The 25458-nt window shown below is 34.9% G+C and overlaps 1 protein-coding gene across 3 annotated transcripts in view; it reads right to left on the bottom strand.

Annotated features, from left to right (window-relative positions):
• Positions 1-25458, bottom strand: part of LOC111051128 (protein spire) — a 241801-nt gene that overhangs the window by 191400 nt on the left and 24943 nt on the right. For all 3 annotated transcript variants that reach the window (XM_039424012.1, XM_039424013.1, XM_039424014.1), the window contains exon 2: positions 22619-22653. In XM_039424012.1, the coding sequence (XP_039279946.1) occupies positions 22619-22653 (35 nt within the window). The remainder of the gene's footprint in view (positions 1-22618; positions 22654-25458) is intronic.

The following is a 25458-nucleotide window of genomic DNA, read 5'->3' as shown; positions in this document are numbered from 1 at the left end:
CTTCTGAACAAAAATTCCTCATCCAAACGAGGAAACGATTTGAGCATTGTAGAGGTCGATGTTGGATTACTTTATGATTATTCAATAGCAGCAGACAAGATAATCAAAATGTGAACTTGATCTTAGAAATGATCGATTAGACCTTCATTCTTTGTAATCAAAACATTCGCTACTGGACGGTCGTGTTGTAGGTGTGAAGCATGAATTCCACAAGTCAAATATACCATTTAATTCATGCACTATGATTTCTTCTGTACGTAAATGCGCTTTATTCAATATATATCTTGACCACATTTTCCAAAAATGGAAATGTAGAGTAGGTTTAGGAATAGAACTTGAAAAGATCGTTCACCTGAATGCATTGTTATTTGCTGATGATTTCTGGATAGTGCAGGACAATGAAAATGACCTTCAAAGATCAGTCCATATCCTCAATCAAATAGGTCAGAAATATAATTTAAAAATATCAACTAAGAAAACAAAAATGATGGCATTCAGAGGCAAATATCCGGTCAGATCGAAAATTGTTATTAATAATACAGTGTTGGAACAAGTTTCTCAATATACATATCTAGGAAGTGACATTAGTTACAAAGATGAATTAGATATTGAGAAGAAAATAGGAAAGTTCCAAATGATATGTGGAAATATCAGCAGGACTTTGGGTAAAAAAGCTAGAACAGATACAATTATGAAATTGTATAAGGTAATGACCGCTCCAGTCCTCCTCTATGGTAGTGAATCATGGGTTACTACGAAGCCACTTGAAAGTAGAGTGCAGGCAGCCGAGATGAGATTTCTCCGAAGAACCAAGGGATGTGACAGAAGAGATCATTTCAGGAATAAAGATATTAGGAAAGAATTGAAAATCTGCAGCATGAATGAAAGAGTTACGGAGAATCGGCATCAATGGAGGGAGCATGTTCAAAGAATGTCAGCTGAAAGAATACCATTTAAAGTCTATAATTATCAGCCAGTAGGCAAAAGAGATGTTGGCAGACCACGCAAGCAGTGGCAATAATAGGATTTTTTATGTTTATTTGAATAATTGGCTAGATGTGAGTCGGAACAGGTTAAAGCCTAATCCTTGTTTGTAAGAAGAAGAAAAAGACGTAAATGCGAGTTAAATTTGGGATTTGAATTGAATCTGAAGGCACTATATTCTGAATATAATAGATTATGATCTGAATCGAGGGAACTATATTATATTTAAGATACTCTAAATCGAATATGAATTGATGAAAATATAATATAAAGATGAAAGTATTGGAGTTAGGAAAATCAATTCAAAATGTTCATTGTTCATTATTCGTCGCGATATATATACATTTTTTTATTTGCCAAGAAACAATCAAGAGTGAATTTTCCAGGACCAGGATTATGGTATTTTACAAGTACGGTACTGTATGACTAAATATTGTTATTGAAATAGAACACAAATCACAATTCATTGAAGCCGCATTGAACTTGCAAGAAAATAATTTCTCAGATAATCATTGATTAAAAATTATTTAATTGGAGCTACAGTGTCTATGTAATTGGAGCTACAGTTTCTACGTATCTTATCATTCTCTAAATAAGTCAATGTTGTGTGGTACTGTATAAAGGACTAGTATATCCTAGCTCCGTCGAATAAAGACTTTTTTCATTTTAAACATTGAATATGATATTAGTAAGTTATCCTATTTTTAGTAATTATAAGAAAACACACGAGTAATTGTCAGATGTCGGTTGACATCAATACTAGAAATTGATAGGATTTTCAAGATGATGACAACAGTGCCCCGAGAAAAAACCCGAAGGAGGTCTGTTGAAAACGACCGTGATGACACAAGTTTCCATTTCAATAGAGACATGAATATGTATAAACACGAACAAGAATATCTAACCGTTGTTTTGGAGACAAGTTTTTCCATGCATAGTATTATCTAGATAGGATGCTTGATATTACTTTACTTGAATGGAGTGCTAGAAAGTTTGTCAAAAATAATCTAGCTATAGGCGTTTCTTTCTTGAAAAAAGGAAGTAGTTGTATTCTAATATTTCTAACAAAATTCCACAAAAAAAACTAAAACACATAACATTTCACTTCAGTGGTAAAATACCGAAAACTTTCTCAGCCCATATCCATTTTCAGATACCCTATTAATACAAGAACAGGAAATATCCTTTATCCTTTACATATATACTGAAATTACTATCAGTTTCCATAATATCAGTTCATCCAATTATTCGTATTTGAAAACAGGAAACTTTTAATTTCTCATGAGCTTTCCTCAACAATGGAAGAAAGTGGATAAGATTTGCACAACGGAGCTTCTTCTCACAGGCCAAAAATCTGGAACAATACATTTCCTCTCATCAGCTTTCAGGTTACGTCCTCCATTATATTCAGGTTCTATAAGTTCTATTATAAGTTCTGAAGCATGGATTCATAGAGCACATGCCTATTTTCTTATTTAATTTACAAATAGGGGATAAGAATATTGTTGTTATCCAATTTTAATGAAAAGCATACCGTTGGCATGCGGTAACCGTGCTTTAATAAGTAATGATTAGAAATGACACTGAGATAATTCCACGAATTTTTTTTTTTAATGACTTATGTAACTGACTTGAGTGGCTTGAGAAACTGTGCATCACCTCATAAGGAAACAAATTGGGGGAATATAGTACAATGAATATGAATATGACTGATCCCATAATCAAGAGACAAAACTATGGAAAAAATATTTATTTAGTACCGTACTCACCCAACTTGCTTTGAGCACCATGCATTTATTAAATCGTGAACGAGAATTACCTGGAACAGAGAAATGATTAAATTATAGCCTTAATTTTCCATCCAACAAATAATTACAAAATTATTGAGAATGAATATTCAAATGTTCAAAAATGAACAGCAACAGAAATTCCACAAAACTTGAAATCTCTGCAGCTCTTTCCATGGATGTACTGTAAATAATACACAAACATAGTTGATGTGGAAATGTTTTTGGAAACTGATCTTCAGGAATACATTTAATGACTATAAAAAACAATAGTCCTATAAACATTAATAAACTTTCAAAAATTGATCTCTCATAGGTGCACAATCAATCAAAATAAATTTGTCTAATTCTGACTCAAATACTTTATTTGGTGATATCGCTTTACTTGAATTCACAGACATTCAAGATTTTCATTGTTCCAATATGACAGACCCAAATGAATCTTGGAATGCCAATTTCACTTCCACTGTTTAGTGGAGGTAGTAGAATCATGGTCAATGGTCAGGAATTGAAATCGTTCATGTAGGCCAGTCACTATTTTAGGCCCATTGGAAGTAGACGAAGGAGGCAATTTGGGATAATTATCTATGTCTAGTTGATTGGGAAACCGGTCGAGAAAGATGAAAGTGGATCAGAAAGAGCGGAAACTACAGCAAAGCAGAGATGAGCAGACGCCTGGGGGGGGGTAGTGGTGGTGGAGGGGGGAAGATAGGGGGTACAACGGAGGATGTCTCTGGACCAGAGATATAGACGGGATAGTAGAAAGCCTTTCCTTGAAATACCTCCAAAAAGAGAGAAATTTCAATGCTTGCGAGCGAAAAAGAAAAGTAGCTGCAAACGGTACAATCCAACTTCACAGATCTGGTCTCTTGCAAAACTGTTATGTGGATCCTATACTATTAAACGAGCAACTTCTGTTTATATGTTTAGATGTTTGGATGTTTATATGTTTGTATTTCACCGGATCTCGAAAACGTCTCTAACGATTCTCATGAAATTCAGAACATAGTAGGTTTATAATATAAAGATTCGATTGCACTAGGTCTCATCCCTGAGAAAACTCGCTGAAGGACGTCAAAAGGATAATTATTATTCATCCTTGGAAAAACAGATGATAATAATTATTTCGTCGTCTGTTGGTGATGGAAGTGAGTGAGCGAGTTCATGTTTGTGGGACTGCGTCAAAATTATGACTCAGCTGTTGAACTTTTGTAATCATTCAATCAGGTACTAAGTGCCGGGTTATTTTCAATCCTGATTAATTCCATTAATTCAATCTTTTTGAAATGGTCTTCTCTGATTTGGTTCACGTGAAGTTAATCAGGATTAAAATTTAACCGGCTTTTGTGCAACTGGGCCTATGTGAGAGAAATTTTTGCATTCTTCTGGGAATTCATCTCAATTTACTGTTTGTGTACCTTATCAGTAAAAAGACAAGATAAATACTCATCTTCTCTCAAAAGATTCATCTAATTTTGCTAGCCTCGATGAGATAGAGAATTAAAGACGACAGTTACGAAATTCGTTGATTGTAAAACCAAAGAGAATAGCTGGTTGTCTACCTTCATTGCCTTTTCTAATACTGTACTTCAACTTTTTTCAAGTATTTCTTCCCTCTAAATTATTCAATATTATGATAGACATGATAGATTATCGAAGTTAATTACGGTTATACAAGATTCCCATCTGATGGCTGCAATCGTGTATAAATCGAATAATTATCTTTCCATAATAATTGTATTTGCTGCAACCTTCCATTCAATGTAGCATTACGATATTGATTCCATCTTCAAAGTTTTCCTCTTGATCCATTCACACCCGGAGAGATTTCAATCAAAAGGTTTATCACATCATCCTCTAATAATATTATATTTATAATAACTTTACAGATGTCGCATCCCAAATATATGTATTGTGATACTTGCTCCAATATTTCATTGTCAATCACAATTTTAGACCTGGTTGGATATTTTCCGGTGAATGCCATAATTTTCGTTTTTCCAATTGGAACTTTCATTGAGTAAATAAACTGATTTTTGAAGGTCATTTTCATTGTCTTGTATAATCCACATCATCAGCAAACAATAACGCATTCAGGTTTTCGTAATTCTGTAGCTTAATACCTGGAGCTACAAATAGCTACATATTTGGGATGTGACATAAGTGTTATGAAAAGTCCTCCTCTACGGGAGTGAGTCGTGGGTAACAACAAAAACACTTGAGAGTAGAGTGCAGGCGGCAGAGATGCGATTCCTCCGCAGAACCAAGGGCTGCGATCGGAGAGATCATTTTAGAAATGAAGATAACCGATCTGAACTGGGAATAATCAATTTGAATGAAAAAGTTGTAGAATACAGAATACAATGGAAGGATCATATAAAAAGAATGTCTGCAAAAAGGCTTCCCCTTCAAGTACTAAATTATAGACCAGAAGGTAACAGATCAATTGGAAGGCCACGTAAAAGGTGGCAATAAATTACATGTTATGTATGAATGCAAATTTTTATAACTCCTTTTAACACTCTGTAACTACTGTATAAGCTGTTTGTAAGTCGGAACAGGCGATAGCCTAATCCTTGCACGTAAGATGATGATGATGATTATTACTTTACCTATACTCCTAAAGACCTCCCTGAAAATCAACTTCCCACCTTCGGTGGCTTTTTATTTATCTCTCAAATACAAATTATAACAAAGCAAAAATCGAATTACATCTCATAGAATTGAATTTGAATCATTTCAACAGACCACCCGTTGAAGGACTTTGAATAGGAGACTCTTCTGTCAGTTTTTATTTTCGAAACGTTACAGTTAATTTCAATATGCAGCTGCCGAGAGACAATAGTATCACAATCAAAACAACGATCTCACTCTGTCATCCCCTGGAGGTGGGAAATCACATTGCTTTCATTTCGTTGGCTACTGACTGCCGATAGCGTCAACTATTCAATTCAATTCGCGTTAGTGTCGATCTTTTGTGAGGAGGCATGCGGATACGCAATTCACTAAGGCGTGAATCACTTTAAACCGTCAGCATTCCTTGAAAATAACATCAACGCTTCCATTTAAGCAATACTGACATTTAGAATTAGTAAATCTCTCATTCATGTTCATTATCTTTCTCTCTCTCCAAAAATATACCCTCTCGCTCTTATATATCTCACTCTCTGGGCCTCTCGTCATCCATCTCAATTCTGGCTGAAAAAGGCAAACAATTGAGGTGGTTTGGCTATTGTATGCGGTGAACACTGATAACAGATGATCGGTGACCTCAAAGCTCCTATGATGAGTTTCACTTCGAATTGTCAGTATTCCTTATCCAGCAAATGCTGACAGTCGAAGTTGAATCTAACTATAGGCCACCGTGGATCTCCCACAATGAGTGAGTCAGCGTGATTGTTGCGGCGTGATAATTCGTTCTCTTCATAGCAATAATGAACTGGTAATTTGAAACTTCACAATATATGAGACAATAACAAATAAGGAGGGCAGGAAATGTCAACCGTTGTACAGTATAAAACACTAGAGATATTACATATTATGTAATGTAGATAAACAAGAGTAGGAGAGCGAAGCCCAGCTGTCACTGTGATAAGAGCATTTTATAATGAGGCCAACAGAACACTAAAAATTGAGAATAAGTTATTTTGATGATTGAATGTGGAGAGTAGGGGAAACAAGATAAACTAGGCAATATGACATTAATTTTTCTCTTAATAATAATACTACCGAGATAATACTACTGGATTCTTAATACTACTGTGCTAATAATATTTTTCCTTCCAACTTATTTCTCAATTCTCAAAACATGAATTCATAAGCTCAAATTCAGATCAATTAGATGAAATTCTAATGATTAGGTATCCCACTAACTTTCAATAATTCAGATTTAGGATGGCAAATTCTTATTTGGTTAAGAAACGTTCATGAATACAAGAATCTTCAATCCTTCAAGGCTGGTGCATTCAAAACACATCTATTTCAAATGTTCAAATCCTAATTATCATTATGACAACATCATACATTTCTCGTGTATATTCTAATCAAATCAATAATATTGTTTGTAAAATCTATGAGAAGAGCAGTTTTGGGCTAAGCCTGTTGGTCACTCCCAGTCATTTCTGTATGATTGTATGTATTGATACATTGAAATACTTTCTCCAGAACTTAAAAATATCCATTTTTTTGAAAATATCCCATTTATATTATTCCAAAAAATATCTGGATGGAATGACTAAAATAAATAATACCATAGATATTGAATAAGTCTTCTTATGAAATAATGTAACAGTATTCCAAAAAACTCGAGTGACTTGATACTAGTGAGATGTGGAATTACTACTCATTGAATCTACGGCCCTTGAGGAGCCTTGGCCTCCTCCACAAGCCTTCGTCATGCATCTCTACCAGTAAAATATATTTTGCATATCGTTCATGAATTGCAGCCTTATCCACCCACAACAAAGTGCATCAGAAACCAACGTTTTCCCCTGGAAAGTCAGACTCCAACAAGATTCTGTAACGGAGCATGTATCACAATATTTATGTTGATGTCGGAGTGATTAGATGGCGACCCATGCATGACCACTACCGTTCCATAATATATCGTGTTATCGATCTGAATAAATCTGAATTTCAATATGAATCTGACGGGGAAGCTGGAGGTATTTCGACAAGGTTCACTGAGTAAGTCGAGTTAGTAAGGAGGCCGAGTCGACCCGATACCCTTGTATGATAATGCTGCTGCAGTCAAATCCACTCTAATCGGTCAGCATTGTTTGAATAGGAAGCAATGAAGTTGTTCATATGGAATGCTGGCAGGTTGAAGTGGAATTCAGTGTAGAAAGTGGGACGATCAACTGTAAAGAGGAGAGAGAGAAGTTGGTGCCCGGTAAGTTCAGAAGATATTGAAGATGAATTCGTAATAGCCGATTAAGTCATACAGGGGAAGTAAGGAAGATAGGAAGTGGCCGAACGGATAACAAGGGTGACCGTGCACCGCGGAATCTATCCAGCGCCCCGGGCTATAGGACATGCCGTTGCTTTCGCGTTGCTTCGGCTTTTAGTTCACGTAATCGCTCGCCTCGCCTCGACAATACGTGGGCCTCCCAACTTCCTCTCAGCCTCCTGCTATGTAAGCAATGTATTGCCATGATAGTACACAATATATTGCCTATATATTACTATGTGTATTGTGTGGTCAGGTGGCTCCCACTCGTTTACTAGGCTCTGTCGTCTATTTTCATCGCACAATGCTATTATCTTCGCTTCACATCTCAGGCTATCAATATCTGGCTCCTAAATCTTTGAAAGCTATCAATAATATCAGAGTTCAGCTACAGAGCTATTGATCACATTTAATCTTCAAGAATGTTGATCGAAAAATACTATAATCTTTGAGTGTGTACACAAACTTGAATTCTAAAAATAGTAATGCTTTGACTATTCCAGTTTTTACTGATAATGATATTTGATTGCTTAAAAGATGTTTCATCAGAGATGAAAAGTGTTTCATCACACATGGTGTGGGATACTGAGGATTTTTGGAGGTAGTTGATTTTATTATGGCTACAGTTAATATTAGTTTCCTTCATTGATTTATTTTCTTCCCTAATACAAAAATCCCTATATGCACGAATGAAGAAAATATAGCTTTTGCCTACATATTTTTTTACAAAACTCGAAACATATTTCAAAGGGGTCATAGGTTTTTCATGAAGAATAACTATAACTTCTAATAGGAAATTGATCTCATTCCCGAATTATTCCTTGTCGAATTTATCACTGTTCATAGAAGATGTGATCTGACAAAATAATAATATTTTAATTCATAAAATAGCCTGAGAAATTATTACTGAGCGAAGCTTCATGCTATTGATGATCAACTTTATCTGAGGGATCAAGAAACATGCAAAAGTTTCCAACACGGTGACTGACAAGTATCTAACCGACTGTCAAATGAGACTAAGGATTTTATTGGATTGAGAGGATGACGAATGATTAATTTATTGGCATGTGCAAGGATTCTTTACAGCTAAACCAGTTCTTCTTTTGAAAGAAGTTTGCGAGGGAGTTTCAGGTTTTACTGGAAATAAAAAACCGATAAACATCTTACATAACACAGCTTAAATTCAGCCCCAATCTCAAATCAGAGAAAATCAGAGAGATGGTAGAGATGTAATGTAATATTATTCTCTCACTGGAAACTCATTCTTTATTCACAATCAAAGCAGCCGATCAGTGTGAAAGAGTTGAATTACGTGAAATGATGTAACATGGAGCAGCCTCAACGGCATTATAAATGTTTCTTTAGATTCTAAATTTGAAAACAGAAAATATAGTAGCTTGAGAACAGTCGTGACGAAGTGAAAATGGAATCAAATAATACAGCATTACTATTCAAATTCCAAGCATTATTGTCTTCGAATTTTATTTCGCCTCCTATTCATCCAACGTAGGCTCAATTTTGAAAAGTTGAAGAGATAGTGATATAATGTTATCCCACCGTAGAAAAAAATGATAAGAAAAAATGGTTCTAACTGAGCTGATTCCAATTCATATTGAGTATTTAAAGTGAAACTTAGTGAGTTATGCAGATTTGGAAAATTATAGTTCATGGTGAACAGCTTAGCAAGAATCTACTAGAGTATCCATGAATACTTCCATTAGAAACTGAACGCTTAACAACTGATATGAATGAATTAATTCAAATTATATTATGTACTATGCTATTTTCAAGCATTTATTCTCCAATATATTCTCCAATGACTAGTCGGAAGGTCGCAAGTACACAAATACAAATGATTAATGCATTGAATTGGATGCGCATGTACATTGTTATCCTCCATCAATATAACAAGCAATTATTCATTTTTTCAACAAAACGTAAACGTAAGAGAAATTTTGCACGAGAATTTTCGGGAGAATATAATATATCTTGACATTAATGCATATTTTCAGTCACTATTGACGCCCACACTACAGAAATGTTATTGAGAACCAGGCAAAAGCTGAAAAACTCTAAAAAAGGTGAAAAACGTGGGATGGAACCCATGACAACAATAAAATTCTGTCATCTTATTATTGGATTTCTTTGTCCCGGTTCTGCTTGCTATTTATACAGGCATCGATCAATAACCAAATTTATTAATACGCTCGGTCATGGACCTCTGAATTCGTTCACATTCATCTTGTTTTCACAGAGAACTCCACATACTATTTGTTTTCTTCATTTTCATTTCAGTCCGCTGTATGTAGCTGTAGCACCTAGATATTGATACACCAGTGAGATACTACAATAAATCATAAAAGTGAAAACAACTTACATCGAATTACATTAATATTACGGTAGAAATGGATATACTGCCAACTTGGACGATTGATCGCATGATCGGAGTGGAGGGGAGGGGATAGTCCACGTCGTAGATTTAAAAGTCATCTATCACTCCAATAGTGATAGTTTTATTAATACAAATTGAAAATATTAATCACGTCAATAAAAATTAGAAATCCAGACTAACAACAATACTCAGACGAATAAAATAATGAATGGCTAACACTAGATGATTGAATTTCAAAGGACATTGAAAATCAGGAATGAAAATTATGAGAATTTAAAAGCATACTACAAAAATAAACCTGATAATTGAATTTAAGATTCATCATAAACTGAATCTGATCAATTTCTAAATTCCACAACAACGGCCTGTCATATTATTTCAATGCTATGTTTTGAAGTCAATAAAATTCTACCCTTATAAAGAATAAGTAGTTTGGAAATTTTCAAATGGGAATCCACCCATAGTTTACGAGCATAGCGCACCTACTCACTCACCTACAATTTCGAGTTTGTTAGGGGACCTGGATGGTGGTCTCCGGAGCTCGAATTATGAATCTACATAAAAAGTAGTCACGCTCAATCACTGATGGACGATGGCGAAGGACCACCCATTTCTGAAGACTGGTTAAAGAAGGGAAGGACGGTTGTTCGGGGTGAAAAAATCACAAGCTTCAAGAGGAACACCCAAGTTTAAAATCGTCAGGTATAGATCACCCATGCTATGTAGTAGGCCTGGGTAATTCCGTCATCAAGTTTGGTCTTATGGTTACACGTTCATAGAAGGCTCTCAATAGACGATCATTTCTGAATAGAGTAATAATGTTTTCAAAAATTAGTACACCTATGTTGTGAAGCACCTTCAGGAAAACAAAATATACCACGGAACGAAAAAATAATAAATATTCAAGTTTTTTTTGGAATACATGATTAATCAATTTGGACAGAATGATCGAGTTGACCAATGTCGAACTAATAGAACTAATTATCGGTTTCGACCAACAGAAGAATTCAAAACTCAATTCACTCGGGAATCAATTAAATTGTAGATTAGAAACAGACAAATACCAGGCAATTCCTGAATATTGTTTATGAATCACTTGCTTATCCAAGGATCAGAATGACAGCTTCCATTAATATTCTTATTTAACGAATAAGTTAGGAAAAGTCTAGCAAACTTTCTCATCTTCATAATAAATCATACATATATCGCAATTACTTTCTTTCTCGCTATATAACAAATTGATTGAGCCTTTAAGATGCAGCATTGAAAATACTCCAATGATTATTGAATCAGTCACGAAAGAGTGTTACTTACATAAGCTGAAAAGTAACGTAGAAATTAATATTTCAGTTTTTTGTATGACAAATGAATCTAATAAAAGAGAAAAGGTGATTGACTTTTGACAGATTTGAATGTAACCTTGAATGAGAAAGTGAATTGCTATGATGAGTGGATCACTGACTTTACCGGCGCCAGTAGCTTTATCAAGTACTACTGTCTGCTTTCAATGGTGATATTCAACTCTTTTCTCCAGTCTTGATTCATTTTCCACATTCTCTGAACTATTCTATGCCCACCAGAAACGATTGTTCAACCATAGTGGACGATGCATTAGAAAGAAGAGAAATAAATTCGTTTTCCTCATCAGTATTATCAGGAGAAATTTTTACGAAAATTTGAAAGGAAGAATAAATGAGTTCAGCCTTACAGAAACTACCTTCAACTGCACAGAACAACTTCAACATACGTATTGATGGAGAGAAAAACAATCCTGAAATGATACAGAGTATTCCGGATGCACTAAAGCACTTTCTTCTTGGTGCACATTGGATAGTTGACTAATGTTAGGGGAGAACAATAATATTTCCTATTGACTCAAGTCAATCTCAGGCGACTCTAAACATCAACCACACACGAAGACAACTTAAATTACTGCTTCACTTCACCTTTCATCCCACTTCTAGTTTACCTGGGGTGATAGTCTCGGTAAACTCTGATTAAGAATGGACTTCTTGTGAATGATGTGATACGATACGCAGTAGACTTTTACTTGAAATCTACTCTCATGGTCAAGTCAACTTTCCCAATGGAATCGCTTTCATGCATATATTTGGTCAATTTCAAACGTTATCTAGCAAAGCTGTTATTACTTGCAAGGTTCATGATGACAAAATACATCCAAATTAATCCTTTACGTCATATATGCAACTAGCTAATAAATTGATTATGAAACTATACTTGTAATGAACAATACGATTATATTGTATTTGTGATTGGTCATGACAATTAATAGTTAAATTCAACTCATATTTTAAAACATGGTAAAGTAAATTAATTTCAAGACTGTTCAACATGAAAACCCTAGATTTGTGGTGGACTCATTATAAGCATAAGATGATTGGAACGAATGCCAATGAACCGATTCTATGATTCAGGTAGGATAAAGTTCGGTTCCATCTCCAATCTTCAACAACAATTATTGCATTACATTACACACTATTTCAACGAAATAATGAGCCTGAGCCTCAATATGAATCTGCAAATTTCCAGCCATAAATTTCTAGCGCTCGCTCCTTCTTGTTATAATCATCAAGAAGTAAAAGTCTAGTGCATAAATCATGGCCATTTTGAGTTATGGCCGAAAAGGTAATGCAGTTTGGTTGCTTTTAATAATCCAACTCGGGCATTACCTTTCAAAACCAGCCCGTCTTCAAGACTATCACTATGCCACTTGATCTGAAATATGTACAAGCAGAGATTTTAATTGATGGTTAACTGTAAATAGATAAGCGTTTGCTAACCGAAACTACAGGGTTATTGGAAGCAGGCTAGTGAAGAAAACAACAATCCTATCAAGCTGTAAAATGCATCAGTGGTTTTGATAAATCGATAGGGGCAATTACTGTTAATGTAACTGTCCTTTATGAGAATGTTGTCTCTTTTCTCTTTTTCTGTTTGTAAAACATATAACATGAAATTGATAATTGAATGTGGTAGAGTTCCCCTGATTAATTTTGACGAACTTCTGAATAGTTTCCTTGCATTTACTATGATTTGGGAGAGATGCAGTTTTGGGTTCAGCCAGCTGTCCTATCCCAAACATATTGCATTTTACTTTCCTTGCCCTATTAATTACCATAGGTAAGGAAGTATCGCTTTCCGAAAAAAATTAAGGTACCCCAATTTCTAAATTTCTATACGTTTCAAGGTCCCCTGAGTCCAAAAAACTGGTTTTTGGGTATTGGTCTGTATGTGTGTGTGTGTGTGTGTGTGTGTGTGTGTGTGTGTGTGTGTGTGTGTGTGTGTGTGTGTGTGTGTGTGTGTGTGTGTGTGTGTGTGTGTGTGTGTGTGTGTATGAGTGTATGTGCGTCTGTGTACACGATATCTCATCTCCCAATTAACGGAATGACTTGAAATTTGAACTTAAGGTCCTTTCACTATAAGGATCCGACACGAACAATTTCGATCAAATGCAATTCAAGATGGCGGCTAAAATGGCGAAAATGTTGTCAAAAACAGGGTTTTTCGTGATTTTCTCGGAAACGGCTCCAACGATTTTGATCAAATTCATACCTGAAATAGTCATCGATAAGCTCTATCAACTGCCACAAGTCCCATATCTGTAAAAATTTCAGGAGCTCCGCCCCAGCAATGCAGATAGATTCCCAATTATCAGGCTTCAGATACAATTGAAACAGAAAAAAATCAAGTGGAGTAGATTGAGCATGAAAATCTCTACAATTAATGTTCAGTAACATTTTCACCTAAAATTGAAAATAAGCTTTAAATTCGAGAAAATGTGATTATACAATTGCAAATTATTGTTGATTCTATTAAATCATTCACTATGAAGAGATAGCAGACCTCATGTGTGTCTCCAGCGTTATTGCCCTGTCACCAGCTGGCTCAAATCTTTGAATAGTAGACTTGTGATGCGCGGGAACACTAGCGTCAGGTGATCAATTTTCATAACGGCAAGGAAAGTTGTGTGAGTGCGCCACACCAGATTTTTATGATTAGTGGCTCAGTTAGTGAATGAATGAATATTATTATTATCATGAAATTAATGAAGTATTTTGCATCGAGACTTGAATCTAGTAAACTTTGAATTTTTCATTTCAACTTGAATAACCTATTTTAACATTATTACAGTACTTTTCCATAACTACTTATTTAAGACTTCAGTCTTCCTTTTTCATCCCCCTGGTGATAATTATTCAGTATTATATTCAAATGATAAATTCATCTGTATTTCTTCATTCTCATCGGAGACAGATAACAAGAGCAATAGAATATAAATTATAATAAGTGAGTGAAAATATAAACGTGAACACAAAATGAATGAAAGAGAGAATAGAATGAAGCTCCGTAAAATGATAGCACTTCACTTGTTGGGCTTCCTTGAGCGATCTTATTGCAGTTGACATCGCTTTCCCTTCTGTACACATTTTCTGGAGCATCTTTTTCTGGAAAGTATTAATAGTGAAGGATGAGTTGATAAAGAATGAAATTCAGAAGTCTGGGAGAATTAGCTAGGGAAGTTACAAACTACGTGATTAAGAATAAAACATGACTATGATTTACACATCATAAAACTGAGCATTTAAATATTATCGAGTACTGCAATAATCTAAAAATTTCTGAATTATCGATATCACATGAATTTGAATTGGGGATATCACCTATGACAACGGCCAATAGGAGAATTTGACAAAACATTGGAAGTGTAGAGATGATAAGTCGCTATCATAGCAGCCAATGGGTGTTAAGTATAGAGAATCACAAGCTAACCAAAGAGTGAATAATTCATTAGTTTTCTCAAAAGCAAGTTTGAGTTGAGTCATAACAATAATTTCAACTAATCTCAAGCTAACCAATACCAATAAGAGATTAGCAACTTTTTGTCATGGCGACCGTCATTGGGAGTTGAGTAAGAGACAACCAATCCAAAAGCTAACCAATAGAAAAGCAGCAATTGTCTCGAAGTCGCCATGACAACGGTGGGATGGAAAATCACAAGCCAACCATTAAGAAAATGTAGCGATTGCGTCATGACAACAGCTAATGAGCGTTGAGTAATATTATTAAATTTATCACTAGCTAACCAATGAGAGAGTACTAATTTTTCCATGGCAACAGAAAATAGAAGTTGGCTAAATCGACAATACAGGCAAACCACTGAAAAAGTACAGTAGAAATGTCAGGGGTGCCAACTCCCTCCAGCCCATGGACACTGAATCAGAGAAAATTCAGCCCCCACCTCATGGATATTGGAAGGCAACCAAATCCCGTCAGTGGTCATTCTGAACATTGTTAACCACTTTTTGGGCCTCCCTCGAAAATTTGATTTCGAGAACTCCCCGGGGGAGGGGCCCCGGAATTTTTAGGTCTGCATCCAAATGCCCTTCTGTGGGCACCCCTGGGAATGTCATAGCGACAGAAATTGCGAAATTTTATCAAATTAGACCATAATTATGAAGATCTTTATGCTCATTTATAAGCACGTCACTTGTATGTACGTGAATTCGAATGTTGATTCGTTTTTAATATTTGGTCATATAATCTTATAGGTTTTTGTATTTCAATCATATCGTATTCCATTAACATTTTGAAAAGAAGCCATACATCCAAGTACAGTGATATCATGAACGACAACAAAGATAAAGAAATTCAACTAGCATCTTGAAAAGCCAATAAAAGTACATTGTATAAATAATAACCTTAGTTTATTGATTATATTTCCAACTCTTGCCTGAAGAAGGTGAACAGGAGCGTTGTATTTCAGTGAAGTAGCCTACCTACATTTGGGAAAATTCACCCAGCAGGTCCATTCTGTAGAGCAGACAAACGCATTCCAACAATGTAATTTCGTAAATGTGAGAAGCAGGTTCGGAAAGTAGACCTATTTAAACAAATGAGAAACCAACCAAAAGTAGATTATTTCCCTTCTCGGAATTCCTCACAAATTGACATGAAGCATCCGGGACTTATGTAAGTTAAATTAACTGTCATTTGAAGGGCGGCAAGCATACAATTAAGACTCACTGTCTTCAACCTATTAATCGTGTGTTTACAGAGAGGACTGCAAATGTCCGCCAGGAAGAGAAACGGAGAGAAGTGTCCGATGATACCTTTCAAAAGATAGCATCACACTTTCTCGTAAATTATGGGCCATCTCTGAGCAAACAGCCCGTGCCCGCAGCTTTTCAAAACGTAACAACTGACCACGGATTCTGATTTCGATGCAATGAGTGCAGCTACAGTGAAATTTACTTGAAACTGTCAGCATTTCTTATAGATAACTACAATGTTTCCCATTCAACCAGTACTGACAATGGCACTTTTTTGACATTCTCTTGTCACTGTCAGCATTACTGATGAATAATTTCAATGCCTCCGTTTCAAGTAATGCTGACAGTTGTAAGTGGATCTCACTGTACTTACACGATGATAAGGACTCCCGCATTTTGTTTGGCCGACTAAGTACGTGAAAGGTCATTCCACATCTGCAATGTCAGTAACCTTATCCAGGAGCATATTATTATAATCGCCCGGTGTATATGTTTACCCAGAAGATAGAAAGCAGGAGCTATGATGGACGGTTAGTTTGGTCTTTTGGTATGTTACGCTTCTGACCTCAACGGTCAAATAATACATTATTACCTAGCTGAGTGTACATTTCAATACCATAAATCGTCCTCTGTATTTACATCACTTTCAAAACGATTTTCCAGGTCATTTCATATCAGAGTGTGAATGCAATAATTCTAGTGGGATCACTTTAAGCAATCAGCATTCCCTATATCACCAAAGCTTGTCATTCAAGCAATGCTGTCAATATTGAAGTCAATCTCACTATAGCTGAGTATAGTATTTCAATACCATAAACCATTCTCTGTATTTGCTACACTTTCAAACAATTTTTCAGGACATTTCTGTATCAAAATTGTAAATGCAATACTGCTACTGGTAGGGGAGTCCCAATCCTAGACCGACTGGAACTAAAGTTTTTATTGCCTGGATATTATCATAATGACTGATAGTTTGAAATATCAGTTCTTGGTGAAATATTACAAAAAAGTAATATTATTAACTACTATTTCAAGACTGAATGACTGAACAGTCAAAATTGATAATGATTAAAGATTAGATTGTTGCATTTTAAAAATATAATGTACAGTATTATCTACGAAAAATTAATTGATGCAATAAAAGTTTTACATTTTCAACTTAGCGAGAATTCAAAATGTCACTGAAAAATTATGCAAAATAATTGTAAAGAGTAGGACACGTACAGAAGAAGATCTAGATATTTCCAGAATCATTCATTGAATAAGATAAAATTGGATCTTATAAAAGTTGAATACTTGAACAGCTTGGTATTATCTTCACTTGGCCATTCGACTCAACATAATATTTTAAACATGATTGGTTATTTTCCCTTGCCATCGAACTATCAATATATTTGATAGTGGAGTTGGATGTTGTATGTTGAATTTGAGAGAGTTGGTTTAAATTCTTGATGAAAATAAAAACTATGATTCCCAATTATTTTTTTAAAATAATCATCCTTTTTATTTGAAAATTCTTTAATCGAAGAATTCTATGAATGTGTCTTCCCCATTGAATTCAAGCAAATTCCGGTTGGTTTTCAAATTCTGGAAAACATTTGAATCTTGGCCTGTATTTGGCTAAGAAGATACAGTATTTTTATGATTCATCCAGGGCAAAAAATATACGCTAAATCTAAAGAAAATGTATAAAGCAAAGAAAAACTCACATTTTATTAAGGAAAGTTGTCTGGATGAATAGGGAAAAACGTTGAAAGAATTTTATTTTCTTCACTTAAAATGTGATGAGGTTTACTCTGTAGTGGAATGCATCGAGCATTTTAGGACGAAAGGAAAAATTCATAAGGTAGATGTATTTCAATGTACTCAACAGGTGCGAATTGTGAAGATGAGTCCTTTACAAGAGAATGTGGCCTGAATAGAAGGTGAGTTGGATCAATGTTGAGTGCTTCTAGGGGGCAATTCATTTTAAACTGTCAGTATTCCTGATAAATGGCACGAATCGACGAGTTCGCTTGTTTGCCCATTCAAACAGAGCAGACAGTATGGTGATCCGAGAAGACTTTTCCAACAATACGAGCAAAATAATGCTAAGGGGGAAGAGGTAGAATGACAAAGTGTGAGTGAGAGAGAGCATCAAAGAGATAGATAGAGATAGAAAGAGTGAGAATGAAGAGATGAGAGAATGAAAAGAGAGTTAGAGTGAAATAGTGTGAGGAGGTGGAATTGAAGGCGATGGATCGAAGCTCTCCAGGGACGAATTTCGCGCTGCACGGAATATTATTGGTGGATATGAAAAGCTATTTTATAAGTTCTCCTACACTTCAAGCAATGAAATGTGAAATTTACAAGATGCAAGAATTTATTTCATGTACCGGAACGATCAATACATTTTACGAGCTTCTACGAAAATTAGATTGCACTACTCATATTGAGCATTCTTGTTCAAAAGTAGCTTCACATGAAATGTGTGAGTAGTGCAACTGCATGTATCATACCTACACATTATTTTCTAAGACGATGACTATTGAATAAGCGATAAGCTACGTTCATGTGTTTTTCTTTCAAAAAGTATTACTGGATAAATTTTATATTCTTTACCTTGAAAATATCTCATTTATCTGGAAGTTTTCTTTAGAATTTTAGCTACGCATAATTTCCTGTGTTCCAGTCATTATATTTGTAAATAGCTATAATATTCTTTATTTTATTATCAGTAATCTAAAAGTCATCATTATGGAAAATAGAGGAAATTGAGCAAAAGGTAGCTCAATGAGTCTTAATCTGGCTCTTGTTATCCAATAATTTTACGTTCATTTAGGCAACACGTTGATTCCGTAAAAAGCTGGAATGACGGATATCATCAATACAGTATTGAGAAAAACCAAAAAGTTTTACTTGTACAAAGTATTGCATTATGGAAGGCCATATTTGTACTTTTTTCGTTCGTATAACGTGTTTCATTAATAACTTCAATATCATTTGAAATTTGAAGGAATTTGATCATCCCGAAGTGCTTCCAGAAAATTTTAACAAGTTTGAAAAAAATTGGAAGAAAGTACGTTTGTCCTAAATCAACCTCAGTTTCAGGGTTGGAACACATTAGCGATGTTGCACAAAAGGTCCACTATGATAAGACTTGAAGAAAACATGAACTTCAGAATAAATTAGCTTGTCTAGTGCTAAGAGCCAGAAAATCGATAAGTAACGGTTTATTACTCTTTTGCATAGACCTCAAATGCTTCCGCTTTTCCTCCATTTTCTGTTGAAGACGCAACTTCCTCTATCTTTTCACGGAAAGAAAATCATTTTCCTTTTTCCAGACCTCAAGTATTTGGAACGGTGATTGAAGCGTGTCTTAGTTGATCGTTCATGAAACGTTTCACCTGCCTACAAGTGTCTTCTTTCAATTAATATTATTCAACATTCAAGTATAGATACTTCGTCGCAGAGAATTTTATAAATTAAATTGAATATAAACGTATGCTACAGGCTTGTAGCTAAATAACTTTGTTCCCTACTGATAGTGAGCTGCATTTGATAATCCGAGTCGGATAATCTAATTTCCAATCAAATTTTTTTATTTTCCAAAAGTTTCAATACAAATAGACAGAATGTAACAATGCACAGTTTATGCACTATACCAGTAATAATTTATTATCATATTCCTAGAAAATTTATAATCAAGATAATAGTAGAAGAATAATAGAATTTCTAATTCCATGTTGAATATGTTGTTGTTAATATTGATTCCATTAACTCGGATCTTGTGTAAATTGTACTACCTTCTTTATTGATGAATTTGGATTCAATAATCCATAACAAATGTGTTCTAATTAAAAAAATCTGCGTCATGATGAATAAATGACGTGATAATAAGCTTACCACCATGATAATACTAATTATTTGATAACAAAAATATTTGAAAAATTATATCATCACAAACAACTTACAAATAAATTTTGAGATAGCCGCTAATCAGTAAGACATAGATAACAATGCTGTAGTCATTGCTTACAGCAGTTCTGTGCTTTCAAGATAAGATATGGAAGAAATTAATTTCATTCAAGAGTAGCAAATTATCGTACATTCATTTCACAGCGCACAAGATATAGCCTAGCGAACGTAAACGCTCCAATGAAATGAGATTCAATGAATTCATTATGAGATGATGATTTGATCCATAATCCATCTTATTTTTCTTGTAGAGAATGATGAGAATACACGATCATAACACACCAATGACACGTTTTGTTTATTTGGTGACTAGACTTCACAGTATACTAGAACAGCAAGCAACAGCTGAAGGTTTCTTGAATGTCGAATCATCCTACAATACTATAAAGTAAAGTTTCATGAAAGAACTACAAGATTCTCGATACTGAATGATTTCTTGATAGAGAGTATTGAATGACATATATTATTCAACAACTAAAGTCAGGCCATGTGCAAGAAGTTACAGAGTGCAAAAACTTGCATTTCATGCAAAGCACTCAAACCTTGTATTTTTACTAAACTACTATATTCTATTCTTTAACACATAAAATTTACAAGAAACATTTTAATCATAAATCAATACACATCAGTAAGATAGTACAAAAGTCGTCAAATAAAAGCTAACTGACGAAGGAGCACATAAAGCAAAAATATACATCTTACAAAAATATATATCACACAGAATCCTGTTCGCACACAATACCTCATAAGATGATAAGCAGGATAGAATCAACATACATTGATTTTATAAATGTATAATTCACAAACCAATTAAGTTGGATCGGAAAACGTTCAGAATGAAATACAGAGCTCCTCAATACATCGGCAAGTGATTCAATTAGAGCTTAAGACCTCCAGCATGTATAACAAACAAACATGAAAGAAGGAAGTGGGTGGTCGAATGATGATTGTCTAATTATACTAGCATGAAACACGGCTATGGATGCTGACAAGGTGGAGAGGATCATGTAGATGTAGCAAACTGTTGAAAACGGTATTGTGGGCCGCAATGGTAGTCGCACAACATGTCGACATTTTTCTCATTGTGATTATGATAATTCGGCATGATTTGCTCGGGCTGAACGTATGTAGGTACATTATTTGTGGCATGAATGAGCTGGCGGTGATGTCAGAAGGTTTCAGTGCAGCAGCATAATAGGCTTATGGTCCGGAAAAAGATCGGACAGACGCGGACTTCAAGGCTAAAAGAGTCAGACGACCATAACGCACACCACACATACAAAAATAATCAGCTTTAACACGGCTTGGCACTTCCCAAACGATTGTTCTCTCACTTTCGTTAGCATAATCACATACGCCCATCGCCCGTGCCGAATTATATGCAGTCGATTAGGCTGATTAGCCTATAATATCCTAGCTGAGTCCTACACTTCATTCATAAAAGCACAACTGGCAGCAAAGCCAGTAATCCTAGAAACAATCGGACTTCTTTCTTCGACACTCTCCAGCACGGTTCTTCTAACGGAAAACGTGTGAGAGTTGATTCAAGGTCTGCAAAAAATAGACGATACCTCTATTCGTCCAGTTACGAGTGGGCGCTCTCTATTACCGCAATGAAAGGCGTAACGCCGCTATCAAAAGGGATAGACTTCAATGTGCGGTATGCAGTTGAAAATACATATACAATATCTGTAATTTTTCAATTCTTCTTCAGTTTATGATCTAGAATGGGATGCTATTTGAAATAAGATACTGGAATGGAAATTTCCCATATAAAATACTGAATAATACTCAAGCTTATATTTTAAATTCTGGAAAGATTATCCCCCATTCTAAATGGCACAAAGAACATCTCGAGATAGATTCATCATCATGTAATTGATACATTCCATTCAATTCTAATTTATTCAAGAGTACTTAAATGACAGTCCTTCATCAACTTGCTTCTACCAGTCATAGTCATAGTCATAGGGCTTCTCTAACTCCACCACATCATGCATGTATTGGCCTTGGCATAATACTTCTTCAGTTTCAGGCAAATATTATTGGATCAAATCCAAGAAAAAGTTAAATAAAAATATTGAAAACTGACTAGAAGATAATGTTGTTACAGCCTCGTGAGTTCCTTCACAATGATTGAGAATGTTTTCTTCTTTGGAAGAAATTTTCACGACATGCCCAGGGAATTTAGGTAATAGCTGATTGGTTGATGGATCAAGGAGCCTCAGTAGGAGTAGCTCTTACTTAAAGAAAAAAGCAAATTCAGAAATACTTTAATCACAGCTTTAAATATTCAAATAATTTGGTAATCTATTAAAATATTATAGGTTATATAAAATATTCGCAACTTCTTAGGTTATATTATATACAAAGGTCATTCAAAGCTGTTCTGCTGAAAAGATACACAAATCAAGTGTTATAATGTTATGGATACTTGCTTTTTAATAAATAATGAAAAAGACATTATTAATTTTTTTACCTTTTGTTCTGACAGGGGTCCATTCCTCGATGTCCCTGGAAAAGAGAAAAGTAAAATTTATTTCAAATGGATCACAACAAGATAGAAGAATGCAAGAGTTACAATTTCAGAATCTACAGAAATTACAGTTTTTGAATACGCAACCAAAATATATTTTAATACTGCATTGAATGGAGTGTAGGCAGTTGTAATGAAAGTTCATGTCGAGTTTTGTTGGCCAAATCACAATGTTAAATGAACATTTTCTCTAGTTCATCGGTGCAGATATTATTGTTGTCTGGATTCAGCAGAATGAATTTTATTCAACAGACATCCTAGGAGCTAGAATATCTACAACATCACTTGGGCTAAGCCACTAACCCAATTCCACGAGTCACTCAATATCAACCAGGTGATAAGGAAATGATTAGTTGACCAAATTGAGGTTCAAGGACATCCATTCTCACGTAGTAAAAACAGCTCGGCTATTCTTGGCTTTTGATAATGACCTGGCAGATAGCACACCTGTTTACAACAGCGTGAAAAGCACTTTTATGACATTCATCAGCTATCAAGCTATAAAACGCACTCACATGCTGGATTAAAATTCAACAAAACTTTGGACCTATGTTCACAGTTCTGAAACATGATGATGTTAACTTTAAAAAACTTGAGAATTTGATAAAACTTGAATAAAATTATATACAGACATCAGAAGTGGATGTGAGAGGACTTCAATTTTTAAGATAAAATCGTGAATGTCTCTTGAATAAAAAACAAGAAACATTTAAAAGATTGGTTACATGAAAATGATTTTGTAATTTAGTTGAGTTATTTTCACAAACTAATTAATATAGACTGATGTGAAGAACTTTGAACCACTGTATGTGTCAAAAAATCATACATGCCACCTTTTATATTGAATCTTGATATTCACAGTCCCTATATTGTTCTCTTCACAAACTGCTTATTATTAAATAACTTTTTGCTATTAAAAAGAACAACTAGCAGTGAGATTTTCTTAATAAATGAATTCATTCAGTTAGATACTGTAACAACGAAATCTTGGAGGGAGGAAGCTGGATAACCAGAAAAATGGCGGACCTGCCGAAAGATCTTGTTGTCACAGTAAGTGAATGAATTCATTTATTGGGAAAATCTGACTGCTAGTCGTTCTCGTTCTTTTTGAAAGCAAAAAAGTATCTTATTTGTGTTTAACATTAGTTACTATGCTATAACTGAAATGGTGATGACGTTTGTAATCTACATGCGAACGATTAAATCATGATCATCATTATTATTATCAGTATAATTATTTCTATTGTATTATATTTCAGAAGATAGTTCATGAATCCCCCGATGCGCTAGAATGGATCTTGAATCTAGAATTGAAAGAATCTTTAGTCGTCGAAAATGTTCTGAATAATTAAATTTCAAACTAATCATCTATCTATCCTTCCTGAACATGAGGCACTTTACAATCGTCCATTTTTGTGCATTTCTATACAATCAAGGGTACTAGAGGAAAAATATGTATATTTTCTCCAATGTCCCCTTATGTTCAGTTCGAAACCAATCCCAGAGATTCCAATGGAATACTCTCCCCAAATCAAGCGTTGGAAATCCTTCAACTCAATAATTTTATTGTTCTTCAATTTATTTTCTATTCTAAGCACCAACTTCTTTCTAAATAATTTCTGATAACTTCTCAGCAAATCAGAATGTGAACAAGAGATGCATTTTTACCACAAACTTCTGTCATCATCATCATCATCGTTATTCAAGGATTAGGCTCTGTTGGCCTGTTCCGGCATCCATTTCTTCATCGGTCGTCCGATGCCTCTTCTCCCATCGGGTTTGTAGTGCCAAGCTTTAATTGGAAGTCTATTAATTTGCTGGCAAGTAGATGGCAAGACCAGTCTTCTCTACTTTTCTTCAATATTTGTAATGAAGACTCTACAAACTTCTGTACTTTTCAAAAATAGATTGTGATTATAGTTCAAGTTAGTGGTTGATTACGGTAGTTGCGTAGCTCAAGACAAGGTGAAGAACAGGATAATTCGCCGTGAACTTGTTCAAGTACCTACGTAACTCTTACATTTTTGTTTGTTAGTAAACAATCATAACTGGCTGAACTGCCTTCCGAGTTCCATAATAATTATGCATTTGAGTAAGTTTCAGAAATGATAAAAAACCGCACTCACTTTTCCTTTTAATTTTAAATTTCACTTGCGTTCCCCAGCACACACGTAGGCTACCAGTTATTACAAGTGCGCTTCTGCTTTAGTGAGGTATTCTTTGAACTTGATAACATAAGTATTTTCCATTCAACCAATACTGGCAGTTTAACGTGAATCTTGCTTTTGCTGAATTCCTGTACACTCTTCACGTTAGCTGGGCACCAGACGAAGACGCAAACACGCACCGTTTTACAAGTGACTTTCACAAAATTAACCGAGAACTCTCATTAAAATAATTACGTTTGAATATCTCGTCGATTGTTTGTCTACTTTCTTGCCTTGCAATAGAAGCAAATTAATTCAGCGTCGATTAACATTGAACCGTATAAAATGGGGAAAATAATTCTGTGGATATCCAAGAGACTGAAGCAACACAATGAAGGTACGGGAACCGGGAAAGCATGTAGGTAGAAAGACTTGTCTAGTCGGAAAACTGGTCTTCTAGGCTGTTATTCTGGTTCATTGTATGTTTACTTCGATTTAGTTATCCCAGAACACAATCTCAATGAAGTAATTTCCTATCGAGTCCGGAAGTTACTTCAGCAATAGTAGTTGTACCTGTTTCTGATACTTTTTCAGATATTAGTATTACACTCGTTACTCGTTTATGATATATTTCAA

Source organism: Nilaparvata lugens, chromosome 3 (genome assembly GCF_014356525.2).
Source record: "Nilaparvata lugens isolate BPH chromosome 3, ASM1435652v1, whole genome shotgun sequence".
Lineage (NCBI taxonomy): Eukaryota > Metazoa > Arthropoda > Insecta > Hemiptera > Delphacidae > Nilaparvata > Nilaparvata lugens.
The sequence above is the reverse complement of the archived record's forward strand: the minus strand, read 5'-3'. Positions and strand labels throughout refer to the sequence as shown.